This window comes from Pochonia chlamydosporia, chromosome 3, assembly GCF_001653235.2.
Source record: "Pochonia chlamydosporia 170 chromosome 3, whole genome shotgun sequence".
Taxonomy (NCBI): Eukaryota; Fungi; Ascomycota; class Sordariomycetes; order Hypocreales; family Clavicipitaceae; genus Pochonia; species Pochonia chlamydosporia.
This window is the reverse complement of record NC_035792.1, coordinates 4,429,444-4,442,979: the sequence shown is the minus strand read 5'-3', so window position 1 is coordinate 4,442,979 and position 13,536 is coordinate 4,429,444. Positions and strand designations below refer to the sequence as shown.

Sequence of the window (13,536 nt, the reverse complement as noted above, 5' to 3'; positions counted from 1 at the left end):
TTGAGTGTTGATGCCTAAAGTAAGTTATGCTTCGCGCAATAACAGCCCTGTTAGTATGTCTATGTAATGCTCTGTTGGTAGTTATATTAGCAGCATGTCAGTGAATTGTGATTTTGACCTACGAGGGACAGGAATCCAGAGATATTCACTCCGTACTTTTGGATAGTGCTGGGCCGGTGTCGTGTCCGTCAAGCTGAGAGTATGTGGTCAATTGAATTTTCGCACAGCCAAGTATTAATTCCACGTCAGATAATTTGAGTGTTTACAAGTATCAGCCTGGCACTTCCTAGCATGCGACTGAGAGAAACCAGCCATTTTGCTTCTTAGTAACTTTGAAGTTCTAAGTTGGCGCTAGTCGAGTGACAAAGTTCTTTGTCGCATGGACAGCCACCAGCGGCGGGGCACGAGCTGCATCTGCAACTGGCCATTAATTCAACTTTTTTTTTTTTTTCGCAGTGTCAAGCTGGTGGAACTTTTCCTCTGACAGCTCAAAAACACCCAACACTAAACCGCAACAATGGGCAAGAAAAGCTTTCGGGTAAGAAGCGCATTTATCCAATTATCCCCTACACATCCCCAAAGTGCTGATTTTCGTCTTCAATTAGGGCAAAGGTCGACGTGGCGGCGGAGGTGGTCGCGGCGGTGGTCGCGGAGACGCAGGCTGGACCGACTATGCGCCTTTCGACAAGAACAACCAGAAGCTGGAGGAATACTACAACACCCTGCTCCAGCTGCCCGAAGAGGAGAACCAGCAGTACTGGGAGGCTCTGAGACGTGAGCTGCCAAACAGCTTTCGATTTACCGGTTCGCGAGGGTGAGTGAGATGCAGCGTCCTGGTCGCCAGCTGCCGATTTTATCCTCGCCTGCTAACATAAATACAGACATGCTTTGTCGGTCAAGAGGCTCCTCCAGACGCGCTACATCCCCGAGATTACGAAAATCGAGCACTATGATGGCAGACCTGTTGAGCCGCCCAAGCCTGTGCCGTGGTACCCCGACGAGCTGGCCTGGTGGATGACCACTCCCAAGAACGTTGTCCGAAAGTTCCCTCCCTTCTCGGCATTCCAGAAGTTCCTCGTCTCCGAGACGACTGTGGGAAATATTAGCAGACAAGAAGTTGTGAGCATGATTCCGCCTTGCCTGATGGATCTTCGCCCAGGCATGGTTGTCCTTGACATGTGTGCTGCTCCCGGAAGCAAGTCGGCGCAGCTTCTCGAGATGCTTCACCACGGCGAGGAGGCACGTGTGCGAAAAGTTCTGCGCAAGTTTGCCAAAGAGGACGGTCTGGATCTTGGAGATGAGACTCAGGAGGAAATCGAAGCTGATCTGGAGGCTGACCCGTCGGACAATGGCCGCGCTACGGGTCTGCTCATTGCCAACGATTCCGACTACAAGCGCGGGCATATGCTTGTTCACCAGCTCAAGCGTCTCTCGTCCCCCAACCTCATTGTCACAAATCACGACGCCACGCAGTTCCCATCTCTCAAGCTGCCCACAACGGATTCCAAGGGCAAGCCTACGTACCTCAAGTTCGATCGCATTCTGGCAGACGTCCCCTGTTCCGGCGATGGCACTCTGCGAAAGAACGCCAACCTCTGGAAGGACTGGCAACCAGGCAATGCTCTCGGATTGCACGCCACTCAGATTCGGATTCTCGTTCGAGCCCTCCAGCTACTCAAGGTTGGCGGCAGAGTCGTGTACTCTACCTGCAGCATGAACCCCGTTGAGAACGAGTCCGTCGTTGCGTCAGCAATTGAGCGTTGTGGAGGGTCTGGTAATGTCGAGATTCTCGACTGCGCTGATCAGCTCCCTGGGCTGGTGAGACGACCCGGCATGAGAAAGTGGAAGATTATGGATAAATCTTGTCGCATGTGGGACACCTGGGAGCAAGTAGAGACATTTGCCCGAGACGAGAATGACGGCGTGGTACCTGGCCGTGTTTCCCAGACCATGTTCCCCAAGTTGGAAGGAACAGAGTGCTATGACTTGCCGCTCGAACGTTGCATGAGAGTCTATCCTCATCTCCAGGACACCGGTGGCTTCTTCATCACCGTCCTGGAGAAGAAGACTGACTTCAAGGCGCGAAATGAAAACGAGCCCAAGACTGCTGCTGCTGCCGCTGCCGTGGCCGCCAACATCGCGAAATCACAAGCCGCTTCCGAGAAGACAGAGGAAAAGCCAGCCGACACTGCCGAGACTCCCGTCGCTGCTGAGAGCAATGGTTCAAAACCAGAGGAAGACGCCGCCATGGACGAAGCTGCCACAAACGGTGGTACTAAGAGACCCCTTGAAGACCAGGACAGCGAGCAACAAACTGCCAAAAAGACAAAGACAGAAACCGATTCCTCTGCCACCACTCCTGCACCACTTGTCCAGCCCACCGAAGCCGTGACAAAACCCAAGAAAGCTGGTCCCCCCGAAGAACCATTCAAGTACCTCGATCCATCCCACCCCGTCATCCAGAACATCAAGCAGTTCTACAGCCTCTCCACTCGCTTCCCCGACAACCGGTACATGGTGCGCAACGAGCTCGGCGAGCCCGCCAAGGCCATCTACTACACCACCGCACTCATCCGCGACATTCTCACTGAAAACGAAGGCCGCGGCGTGCGATTCGTCCACGGCGGTGTCCGGATGTACATGAAGCAGGATGCTCCTTCTGCTGAAGTATGCCGCTGGCGCATCCAGTCCGAAGGCATGCCCATCGTCCAGGGATACGTTGGCGAACCGCGCGTCATCCACCTACACAAGAAGGAGACTCTTCGCAAGCTGCTCATCGAAATGTTCCCCCGTATCTCAGATGACGACTGGAAGAACTTTGACGAGATTGGCGAGAGAGTGCGTGACGTCGGCATGGGATGCTGCGTTCTTCGTGTCGAGCCTGAGGCGGGTGACCCGGAGTTCACGGAGCGGGTGGCTCTCCCCCTGTGGAAGAGCATCCATTCGTTGAATCTTATGCTTCCCAAGGAGGACAGAGCGGCTATGCTCTTGAGAATCTTTAACGATACAACCCCCTTGATCAACAATACGTTGAATAAGCACAAGGACCAGCAGAATGGTAGCAAGTCAAAGGATAGTGAGGCCAAGGAGGAGCAGCAGCCCTTGGATAATGCTGATGTAGAGGATTTGCCGTCCCCGGAGTAAAAGGAATATCAATGTGGGTAGATGCATTACGGGATATGTATTTTTGGTTGTGTACGACTGGATGCTCTGTTTAGGAAAGGTTATATGTTGAATACTACAAAGTTTTCTGTTTCAAATCTCTCGATACATGTTGTAACAAGTAGTGATATTGTACACTTGCCCTGTTGGCAAGACTTCCACATGCCCACTCATCTAATCATCCTACAGTCCAGCACACTCATACAAAGTAGCGATATTATACATTTCCCTTTTGCAACATTCCCAGCATACCTACTCATCTAGTAATCCTACAGTCCAATGTACTATCCTATCGACGCCTTGTCCATGAATTGCACTCACCGGAATAGCAGCACACTTCTTCGTCCAAGCACCCTCCACACCGCTCGGATGAGCAGCGTGCCCATCCGTGATCTTATCCAGATACGCCTTCAACTCGCTGAAGTTCGCCTGCGTGCTCGGTAAATCCGCCTTGGTGGCGACCACAAACCACGGCTTCCCGGCAATATGGAGGCCTGGCGGAGTCGAAGCTCCTTCAAACACAGAAGAACCGGAGTACTCTGCGTTCATGAGGTTAATCGGTCCTCTGGAGGGATCCGATGCAAAGTCCCAATCGACTCTGGACTCTGCCTCACGATCACGTTCCTCCTCGTCCCGCATTTGAGCGTAGAGACCGACCTCCCGCCACAGTGCGTTCAGTGCAGTGACTGCATCCCCTGCTGCCAGGTCGATTACAAAGGCCAGCACGCCCGCTCGTTCGACGTGACGCAAAAAGGCGATTCCTAGCCCGCGATCCAGATGGGCACCCTCAATAAGACCTGGGATATCGGCAACAGTGAATCGTGTCCTATGCTCGAGGGCTGCGTCTGACGCCTCGTCCGACTCTACGCTTGGCTTTTTGTGGCTCCGTGCCGTGGGTTGGCCAGAATACTTGTCCAGCACTACTGTTCCTATGTTGGGCTGTAGCGTAGTAAATGCCCAGCTACCCACTCTAGTACGGCTGTTCGTCAATGCTCGCAGAAGTGTGCTCTTCCCTGCGTTTGGGAGACCAACCAGGCCAACGTCTGCGAGAAGTTTCAATTCCAGTGTGACTTTCATAGATACGGCTTCTTCACCCTTTGTAGCGAATATAGGCTTGGGATGCTCTCGCGATGTGAAGTGTGGGTTTCCCAGGCCGCCTATTCCGCCTGCTGCGAGGAGGATAGGCCGTGGCGTAGGGCGCGATAAGTCGAGATAGATTGGGGCCGGTGGTTGTTGGAGGAATGGGTGTCGGCGTGGTAGGCGTGGAAATGAAGTACTTTTCATTTCGGACTTGGACATTCCAGGGTATAGGAGCCATTTCTGGCGGGTTGGGTCGTCGACTTCGACGTCTTCTTCTTCCTCTTCCGGCGCCAATTTTGGCCGGCCCTTTCTGTCGAGAATCTCTTCATTTTCCAGCTCTCCGAGATCCTCTGCCCTTTTCCTCTTTTCCTCTTCGAGCAGAAGCTCTTCTTTTCTTCGCTGCTTTTGCAATGCCATGTATGCCTTGATGTTCATAGCTTCGTCCGCGGCGGGATCCTCCCTTTCAAGCTCTCTGACTATCGTTCCTACGGGGACGGTGATGATGACATCTTCTCCGCGTGCGCCACCCTTTGCACTTCCCTGGCCATGTTTGCCGCGTCCTGCACGGATGAACCGGCGTCTTGCTAGCTTGTGTAGTGACGTTTCGCCATGCGCTGCTTGGATGTAGATGTTTCCGCCAGCTCCTCCATCGCCGCCGTTGGGAGGACCATCTGGTAGGAAGGCTTCGCGGAGGAAGGATACGCAACCGTTTCCCCCACGTCCAGCATAGATTGTTAGGTCGGCTTTGTCTGCAAAGTTAGGGGAGGCGTAGTCGTCAGGGCTGGGATTCAGTCGTGATTCGGGGAGATGATTGAGCGTGGAAGAGCTAGATGAGCTTCGAGATTGCCATGATGGGCTGCTCAGCACTGCTAGAGTGCTTCTGGTGGTGCGTTGGCGTATGGCCACCGATCGCAGGAGCGGCATGAGGCCGGGTTCCAGGTAGGGGGCTGAGAATGCTCGGAGCTGGGAATTTGATGTTTTCTGGAGTTGAGTTTACAAGGCTGGCTTCGGCCTGGGTTGGACGTGGGTTCGGGAATATTTCAGCCAATCTACTTGGCTTGCGCCAAAACTTCAGGGACGTGGGGCTACACAACGTCACTCGATGTGCTCTTCTTTGCTTCACTCTGAGAAGGGAGGAGACACAACCTCATAGAAGCCAATGGGATATCACCAGCCAGAGCTCAGCAAAGCACATGGAGATGCAACATGAGAGGCAATACATGTTGTACCACGGTAGCATATGGGAAAGGATGGCACATCTTTATTTAGTACCCTGTAGGCGCACCGCCTGTTGCCTTGAACATTCTCTCTACTCCGGACAACGGCTCAAGTTGAAAATGGCTGGGATTTGGTTGCTCCTGCCAAGTGCCCTGTTGCTCACATATACTCACCCAGTTGCCCAATCAGATTCTCAAACATCTCGGTTGTTGCTTCCTCCCCCATCTCGACTCTCGACTCTTGGTCTTGCAAAGAGGTTCTCATACGGTGTCTCGTGCTTCCTTCCTTTTGCAAACTACCCCACCAGACCAGACACCACTTGGCAGGCCATCAAATCGCTTATTTCGCACCACCATGCCATGGGAAGAAGCATTGACGGCCACAATGGAAAAGCTCCTCATATATCACGCAGTACTCCGTGCATTCCCTTCCGGCGAACTGTGGTGTGTCATTGCTTACAATATGGTAAAAAATATTAGGGAGCGTTGCCATCGTGCACCTGGCTACCATTCTGTGCGCTAGTCTGGTTCGTTTTACTTGCTGTCTGGTACTTTAGTCCCTTGCTTGTTGCTTGTTGGCCCCCGATCCACTATCACTGCCCGCATGTCGGCTAAACAACGAGTATCTCTACAGACCATCTATCTAAACATTGCAGCACACATCGATATTAACCCATCTCTACCAGATGAATCTCAGGCATCTTCGGTCCGTCCCTCAAGCAAGCCCCGTCGTCGCAACGGTGTCAACCCACAGCAGTTCAACTCCGCGTTCGGTCAACTTTTATTCCCATGATCCACCCAACCTCTGCAGTCTCCGAGCCCCATTTGGCATGTTAGGCCCAGAATGCTACTTGACAGCAAGCATTGGGCTATTGTGCATGAGAGCTGCAGCTGAGACTGGGGATTCAAATGTGAGCCACGACGCCTTTTAAGACGTGGCACCACCACTCCCACCGCTTGTGCGGCCGGGACTTGGTACTTTGCAACACTGGGTCTGGTCCCTAATATTTCATCAATCGTCGACCGACTTTTTGCCTGCGGCTCAATCTCTTGCCTGCGAAATTCGCCATCCATTCACTCCGTATACTACCCACTGCTCTGTACGCCGCTTGCAGGTTCTCTGTACTGTATGTACTGACAGCAAGCAACGCAACGCAAAGCAAAAGCAAAAGCAAAGCAGCGGCTTGAACCTCGGCCACTCATCCATTTCTTCGCCTCCACTCCATCTGTCACATCTCTGCAGTTGTGGCCGTGGGACAAGCAGAACGAGAGCCGTCGGAGCTGCGAGAGGTGCCAGAACTGCTAGACGTGCAGGAGACTGGCCACTGGGGAGCGTCGCCAACCACTCTAATATCTACCATATGACTTTTTTTGGTTCCAACCATCCACCTATGGTCACACGTTTTCTGTCAACTCCGTCCTCCCTTACGTGCCCGAGGTAGATCAACCCAAGTCCAGAAGGTCAGTTCACCTTACCACGTCTCTCAGATTTCTCTTCCTGTTTTCCATCCCAACTCGTCTTCCTTGTTCAACCTCATCAGCACTGTGGTCCGCACGCGTTCCCCTCTTCAAGCCGCCTCCAGCTTTACGTGTCCAAGCTTTCAATGTAGCTTAACTCACGCCCTTGTCGACATACCAACGACTGTGGCATTGTCTCCGGGCTGGCCATACCGGCGTCTGGCGGATAAAGTTATCTTGGGTTGCTTGTCTGCTGGTATCGATACCCACCGTACAATATCTCAGCCTTATCTCAGCCTTACTATGTTGCCGATGCGGCGATATAACCCTGCCCGAGGCGTCATCACCACTACCACCACCCTCGCTTGATCCAATTTACTAAGATGGCGTTCAGAGCCCTAGCAGGAAAGCCTCCCAAGGGTTCCGTAACCATGGATCCCAACTGCGCAATATGCCATGCGCCAGCGACGTTGGCGTGTGAATGTGAAGCACGAGGGCTTGAGATGGCTATTCGGCAAGCAGAGGACCACATGATGAGATCTGTTTACAATGACATACGGTTAGACTTGCTTCATATCAAATGTTCAGCTTCTACAGCCTTGTCGAGTTGCTAACATAGCTGATACAGTTCTTGGGTCCGTGGTCATGCTCAGGACTACGTCTTGGAGTACTTCCGTTTGCTCACCGAGAGACGGAAAAACGCTCACACGACACACCTAGACCAGATAACTGCTCATTCTTTCTACCATTACAATGCCCCTCCGCACCCAAATCAAATTGCCGAAGCCCAAGGGGCTCTCAAGCGCGGCATTGACGAAGACTGGCAAGCTAGTGTTCAGCGATATCCTGAAGTGCTCGAATATTTCTTTGGCCTTGTTGAGCTCTCATTACCGGCGGATGATGAGTCTGCCGTCAAAGATCCACCCCTGAGTGCCTTGAATGGACATCGCAAGGCTACTCGGCGTAGCCTCGAAGGGACCGGTAGCGGTAGTGGTAGCGATGGTAGGCGGGCGGCCCCAGCGTTGGCCGGCACACCTTTCCAACCGATGTCGTCGTATTCTGGTCGAGACACGACTTTGGACCGCCGTTCATCACAACCACCAAGCCGTCGACCGCCCCCTCCTGCGCACTTACCGCCTCCTCCATCGTCCTACTATGGCGGAGGATTCAGATGAAAAGCCGAGACGGGAGGACTACTGCTGCCCAGCCCCATGCACCATCCACTTTTTGTATATTCCTTGAACGCGAAGACGACTCTAAGCGACACGACACGACGTATTATGATGCTATACGGCCAACCAACGACATTTAGCGAGGCACGACGACAAGACGCATGCCATGTTTGTTTCCAGCATTTGCATCAATGGCGGGAGAATTTCTAGGAGCGATTTTTCATTTCTATTTTGCAGTAATGTTTGACATTTCAGGAGATGTCACTCAATTGAGTTTGGACTAGAAGATGTTGAGGTCTGTAATTTGTTCTTGGCGCATGGAGTTTGTTAAGAAGATGAAAAAAATGAAGCAATTTGTGTATTTGAATAAGGTTATCCATCAATACAACAAAGGTCAACTCAAGCCTTAGTCCCCATGTCACTATAGTGAAAGCTATAAATCTTTGAATTCATTCTTTCACCAGGTGGCGTTCATAGAACATTGAACATCTCTGTTCCTTCTCAGCAGGGCTGATTTAGTGGTGGTATGGCAACTATATGAGCCGTCAAGCCATCAACATCAAGGCTCCGACAATCAACACATCACTACGAATAGTCACTCAGACACAAACATTTGAACAAAGTAGATGAACCTTTTTTTTTCCTGCCCGGGGTCTCTTCCCTGCAGAGGATAACCTGACTTTTGATGATACAGACAAGACGCCATTCAAACAAATAAAAGAACCACACCTTCGCTACGTGATTGCCTGTACCCAGCCAGAGTTTTCAGTGTACCAACCCCATGATCAATTTTGCCCTTTTGTCGTTTTTCTTTTTGTGTAGTCCCCAGGTAAGTTCTGTATGCAGTGTGTAAGTTTTGTTTTAAGAGTGTTGTAAGATAGTGGAGTTTTCGATATAGGTGAGACTCGGAGGGAATTAGGTGAGTTGTTGAGGGACCACGGAACAAACGAGGCGGAGCTATGCTCTATGGCGGCGGTTATAGGAGCTTCAATGCGTTACTCCTGCTTATCGTCGAGGGAAGCGTCCTTGACGCCCTCGGTGACCTCGGCGACCTTATTGCCGTTGGTTTCCTCCTTCTCGAGCCTCTCGATTTCCTTCTTGGCCTTTTCGATGTTCTAATGCAGTCATATTAGTATATGTGTGTTTGTGAGATAATATTACGCTAGGTTCTTAAAAGTAGTGAAATGGTGGCACTTACACGCTGAGTCTGAGCCTCCTGGTCGTTCTTCCAGTGCTCAATCTTGGCCTTGACCTTTTCAATCACGGTTGGAACATCGGCACTGCCCATGGGGGGCTCGACGCCAATGAAGGCGCAGTCCTCGACAACGGAGGGGGGGCAGTTGAAGAACTTGGCGGGGGCAGCAGTAGCGGCGCCGGCCTTCTTTCCCTTCTTGCTCTTCTTCACAGCAGGGGCGTACTCGTCATCCCTATCCTCCTTGCGAACCAGCTTGGTGCCCTTGAGGGCGGAGTCATCGACGGTTCGTTGAGCCTGGGCACCCAGGCCACTGGCAGCGGTCAGAGGACCCTTGGCCTCAGCCTTGTGGGTAGGGTCAAGGAACTGGAGAAGGCTGTTGGCACGGCGAAGCTCCTCGAGATAAGCAGGGTCGCTGGCCTCAGCGAGAGCCTTGTCAGCGGCGGCCTTCTTTCTCTCCTGGTTGTACTGCTCCCGCTCGGCATCGCGACGGGCCTTGGCCTTCTCCCTGGCTTCACGCTCGAACGCCTGGAAAGCCTTCTTCTGTCCGTAGTAGTCGTCCTTGAGCTTGCGGATGGCAGTGTACTTAGCCTGCTGCTCGGCCTGCAGCTTGGAGCGCTCGTCGCGAAGGCTGGAAATACCCTTGTAGGCTTCGTCCTGCTCGGCCTTGATGGTGTCAAGCTCGGCCTGGATCTTGTTGTACTGCTCAGAAAGGGCCTTTTGCTCGGGGTCTTCCATGCTGTCCTTGATCTCCTTGATTTTGGCGCGGAGGTCGTCGATCTGCTTCTGGGAGTCGTCGAATTGGCCAAAGTTCTTACGGATCTTGCGCAGGTTGGAAATGTCGGACAGGGCCTTCTTCTCATCGACAAGCTTCATGGTACCAGAGTTGACCTCCTTGTCCAGGGCAGCAATCTGGCGGTCGACGTCTTCGGCGCTCTTGAAGGAAACCTTGGCCTTGGCGTTCTTCTGCTCGGCGATACGGCTGCGGACCTGCTCGTCGAGACGCTTGATCTGGTCGAGCTTGGTGGTACGGGCAGTTTTACCACCGGCCTGCTTCTGGCGGATCTCGTTGGCCTGGGCGATGAGTTCCTGACGGCGCTTCTGGGTAGGGCTGGGCTGGTCCTTGTTCTTGTTGGGCATGGCAATATCGATCTTGGCCTTGATGGCGTTCTATTCACAGCGCTGCGGTTAGTTGCGTTGCGAGTGGAGGTTATGCATTGTGTCTTTTTGTGGGCTTTGTGCGGCATGATGCGACCTTTGGAGATATCCCATGAATTCGCAGGCTGAAGAGCCAACAAATGGAAAATAAAGACTCTACTGAGAAAGGGGAAAACATACCAATCGGTCCATAGAAGCCTTGTGGTCTTTCTCAGCCTTTGCGAGAGCCTCATTGAAGACCTTCTCATCGGGGCGAGTAGGTCGGCCCTGGGACTCGACCGCAGGAGCCTGAGCGTCAGACTTGACGGGCGCAGCAGATTCAGCCATTGTACTTGTCGAAAGAGGCGTGCCAAAAGAATACCGAGTAGAAGAGGCCGATGTGAAGCCGTCGAGGGTTATCCTCGCGAGCAATGGATGGGAGGAATGTTGAAAAGTTGGGGAGATGGAGAGATGTGGATAGATGGATAATTAGGAGACGGACAGAAAGTAAAGTTGACACGAGGTGTGGCGGCGGACGTCGTGGTGCAAGTCAAAGTTGGAAAAAAAAAGTGTGGCCCAGGTCTGCATGTGGATGGGGATGGGGACTGGGCTCGACCAGGTCCAGGTCCAGATCCAGCCCGGGGTCGACTGGACTGATGGACGAGAGACAATCTAATAATTCTTTATTTTTCTGCTAGTGTTTAAGTACGTATGTCCAATTCCGTTTGTCAAGATTTAATGCGTTGGTCGCTGCTTCTATGAGGGACTGACTACCTGTCCTCGCGTGGTGTTTTGTGGGTGGGGTTTTGTTCTTCATCTTCATCCACCTCCTCAACAGCCACAATGTGCTCGGAGAGTTCAGAATTAGAAACAAAAATATTCTAAAACTCTGGCTCACCGAGAGCGAACTGTATATATTTTATTCACGCAGGAGCTGGGTGACACAATCCATAGAAAACTGTGCATCATTGCTACCTTGATGGTGACTCGCAGAGTCAAATCGAGAGGGAATGTCTGTCAATCATCAACGACACCAGTTGACATTGTCATCTCCTTCCATCTTTCACCACACCGTGGCCCGGCCAGGCCACCAGGGGCAAACTTTCATTGTCCACCAAACCATCGAACCAAACCAAACCAGAGCAGACCCTTCCATCTCAGATTCAAGGGTTGGTTCCATTCAAATCCGCCGCTAGTCCAGGACAGCCACGTCCCCAACCCATCAAGCCATCAATACCTTACCATGCCAAGCCACTGCACCTTTCTCTCTCCGTCCAGCTACATTTTGTTCCAAGTCCAGGCTAGACCCTTCCGTCGCCAAATGTGGGGTCAAATGGCCGTTCCTCGCTGGCCGTATCACATGACCGCCCCAGCTCACCTGCGACCCATTCTGCATACGGAAGGGAAACCAGCTGCAAGGCTGCCAAAAAAAATGGGCAAACAATTTTCCAACGACATCTTTTTGATCCAACGCTAAACGACGACGATTTGCGGTTTTGCGTCACGCCAAACAACACAGACGCAGCACACGAGAGAGTAGTTGCGAACCATAGCCATCATGGACGATTTGCCCAACGATGCCAAGTCAAAGGAGGTTGTCAGACTTTGGAGAGCGTGGAGGACGGTGCACGAGATGGTTGCTGATCGGGTACGCCGCGTCGCATGCGAATGAACGAAAGCGAGCTTCAAATGCGCTTTTCCATCAAGGACCATGTGCTAATCTTGCTGTCTAGGAATACGAATTAGCAGAGGAAGAAGTCAACATTTCGCTGGACCGTTTCCGCGACGAATATTGCAACCCAGACGGCTCTGTAAAGTACGTTCCAACACGAGGTCCTTGACATCACCTCGATTCACACATCAGCCTTTCGCCCAACGATCCAAAGCTAACCAACCACTTCAGCCGCTCCAAGCTCCAATTCTCAGCCCGTCCCAGCGACGCCATGCTCAAGAAAAACACCCCTCCAGCAACCGAATCCAATCCCGACCCCGTCCCCGACTGCGGCCCCGTCTGGGTCGAGTTCCTCACCGACAAGCAATTCGGCGTCGGCCAGATCCGCCAGTTCGCCAAATACACCATCTCCAACAACTACAAGACCGGCATCATGGTCACGCACGTTGCCTTGTCGCCCGCGGCCCGCAAGTCCCTCGCTAGCGTCGAGAACCTCGCCAAGATTGAGTGTTTCCTGGAAGACGACCTTCTCGTCAACATCACGCACCACGAGCTCGTCCCCCGACACGTGTTGCTGTCCAGGGATGAGAAGACGGCCCTGCTGAAGCGATATCGTCTGAAGGAGACGCAGCTGCCGAGAATTCTGCAAAAGGATCCCGTGGCGAGATATCTGGGGCTCAAGAGAGGACAGGTCGTTAAGATTATTCGAATCAGCGAGACGGCTGGTCGGTATGCTAGCTATAGATTGTGTGTCTGAGCACGTGTGTATGCGCAAGGCACACTGCGATTGGGTGAAGGAGTCGATAAGCGAGGCCAGGTTATGACTCGCGGCTGAGGGGACAAAAGGAGAAACTGTGGCCAACACATTAAGCATTTGGGTACAATGAGCGGCGTTTCAGGGGTTTATTGATTCGCAATTGGTAGAACTGCAATATATTCTGTTAAACCACGTTTACGTCTCACTCAGCGGACCGGCCAGGCATCAAAATCACCATCTAACTATCCCTGACATGTCATGATTATGTTGTAATCAAATACCCAGCGGCCAATGAGAGAACACTGCCGTATATAGAGTTCTTCAGGAGCTGTTAGGCACTGTCCTGGACAAACTTTCTGCAAATGTAAACACCTACCCTAGCTGCTTCGGAGAGATATGGGTAAGTTGGCCAAGTACTCAAAAATGTATATCAAATACTGTGTCGTATATCAGGCCGACAAAATTGAAAAGCTTTACTACATCGATCCCAAATATACAGGAAGCCAATACAACTAATCATACACAGTATTTATCACAAATAAATGAAAAGGGCCTTGTGAATAGTCCACTGCGTTGCTGGTCACAATAGGGTCGGAAACTTAAGGTCATCTTGCTTATTCGAATCTACTACTTCCTAGACCTTGGGCCATAGGGTCCATCATCCCCCCGATTATCGAAATCCGTAAATA

At 52.1% G+C, this 13,536-nt stretch overlaps 5 protein-coding genes across 5 annotated transcripts; 3 read left to right on the top strand and 2 right to left on the bottom strand.

The window, feature by feature from the left end:
* Window positions 1–517: 517 nt before the first annotated feature.
* VFPPC_05168 (methyltransferase) lies at window positions 518–3,144 on the top strand (the record flags this gene model as incomplete). The annotated part of the gene is made up of 3 exons (XM_018284405.1): window positions 518–538; window positions 606–814; window positions 882–3,144. The coding sequence occupies 3 exons, from the start codon at window positions 518–520 to the stop codon at window positions 3,142–3,144; spliced, it is 2,493 nt and encodes an 830-aa protein (XP_018145880.1).
* A 270-nt stretch (window positions 3,145–3,414) lies between these two features.
* Window positions 3,415–5,166, bottom strand: VFPPC_05167 (GTP-binding protein; the record flags this gene model as incomplete). Its single annotated transcript, XM_018284404.1, has 1 exon — window positions 3,415–5,166. One exon carries the CDS (start codon window positions 5,164–5,166, stop codon window positions 3,415–3,417), a length of 1,752 nt encoding a protein of 583 aa, XP_018145879.1.
* Window positions 5,167–7,300: 2,134 nt separating this feature from the next.
* Window positions 7,301–8,092, top strand: VFPPC_13772 (serine/threonine protein phosphatase; the record flags this gene model as incomplete). The annotated part of the gene is made up of 2 exons (XM_018291544.1): window positions 7,301–7,476; window positions 7,546–8,092. 2 exons carry the CDS (start codon window positions 7,301–7,303, stop codon window positions 8,090–8,092), a joined length of 723 nt encoding a protein of 240 aa, XP_018145878.1.
* Window positions 8,093–9,084: 992 nt separating this feature from the next.
* VFPPC_05166 (nuclear segregation protein (Bfr1)) lies at window positions 9,085–10,766 on the bottom strand (the record flags this gene model as incomplete). The annotated part of the gene is made up of 3 exons (XM_018284403.1): window positions 9,085–9,204; window positions 9,288–10,451; window positions 10,620–10,766. 3 exons carry the CDS (start codon window positions 10,764–10,766, stop codon window positions 9,085–9,087), a joined length of 1,431 nt encoding a protein of 476 aa, XP_018145877.1.
* Window positions 10,767–11,976: 1,210 nt separating this feature from the next.
* On the top strand, window positions 11,977–12,847 carry VFPPC_05165 (RNA polymerase, subunit H/Rpb5; the record flags this gene model as incomplete). The annotated part of the gene is made up of 3 exons (XM_018284402.1): window positions 11,977–12,066; window positions 12,152–12,234; window positions 12,322–12,847. 3 exons carry the CDS (start codon window positions 11,977–11,979, stop codon window positions 12,845–12,847), a joined length of 699 nt encoding a protein of 232 aa, XP_018145876.1.
* Between the last annotated feature and the right edge of the window lie 689 nt (window positions 12,848–13,536).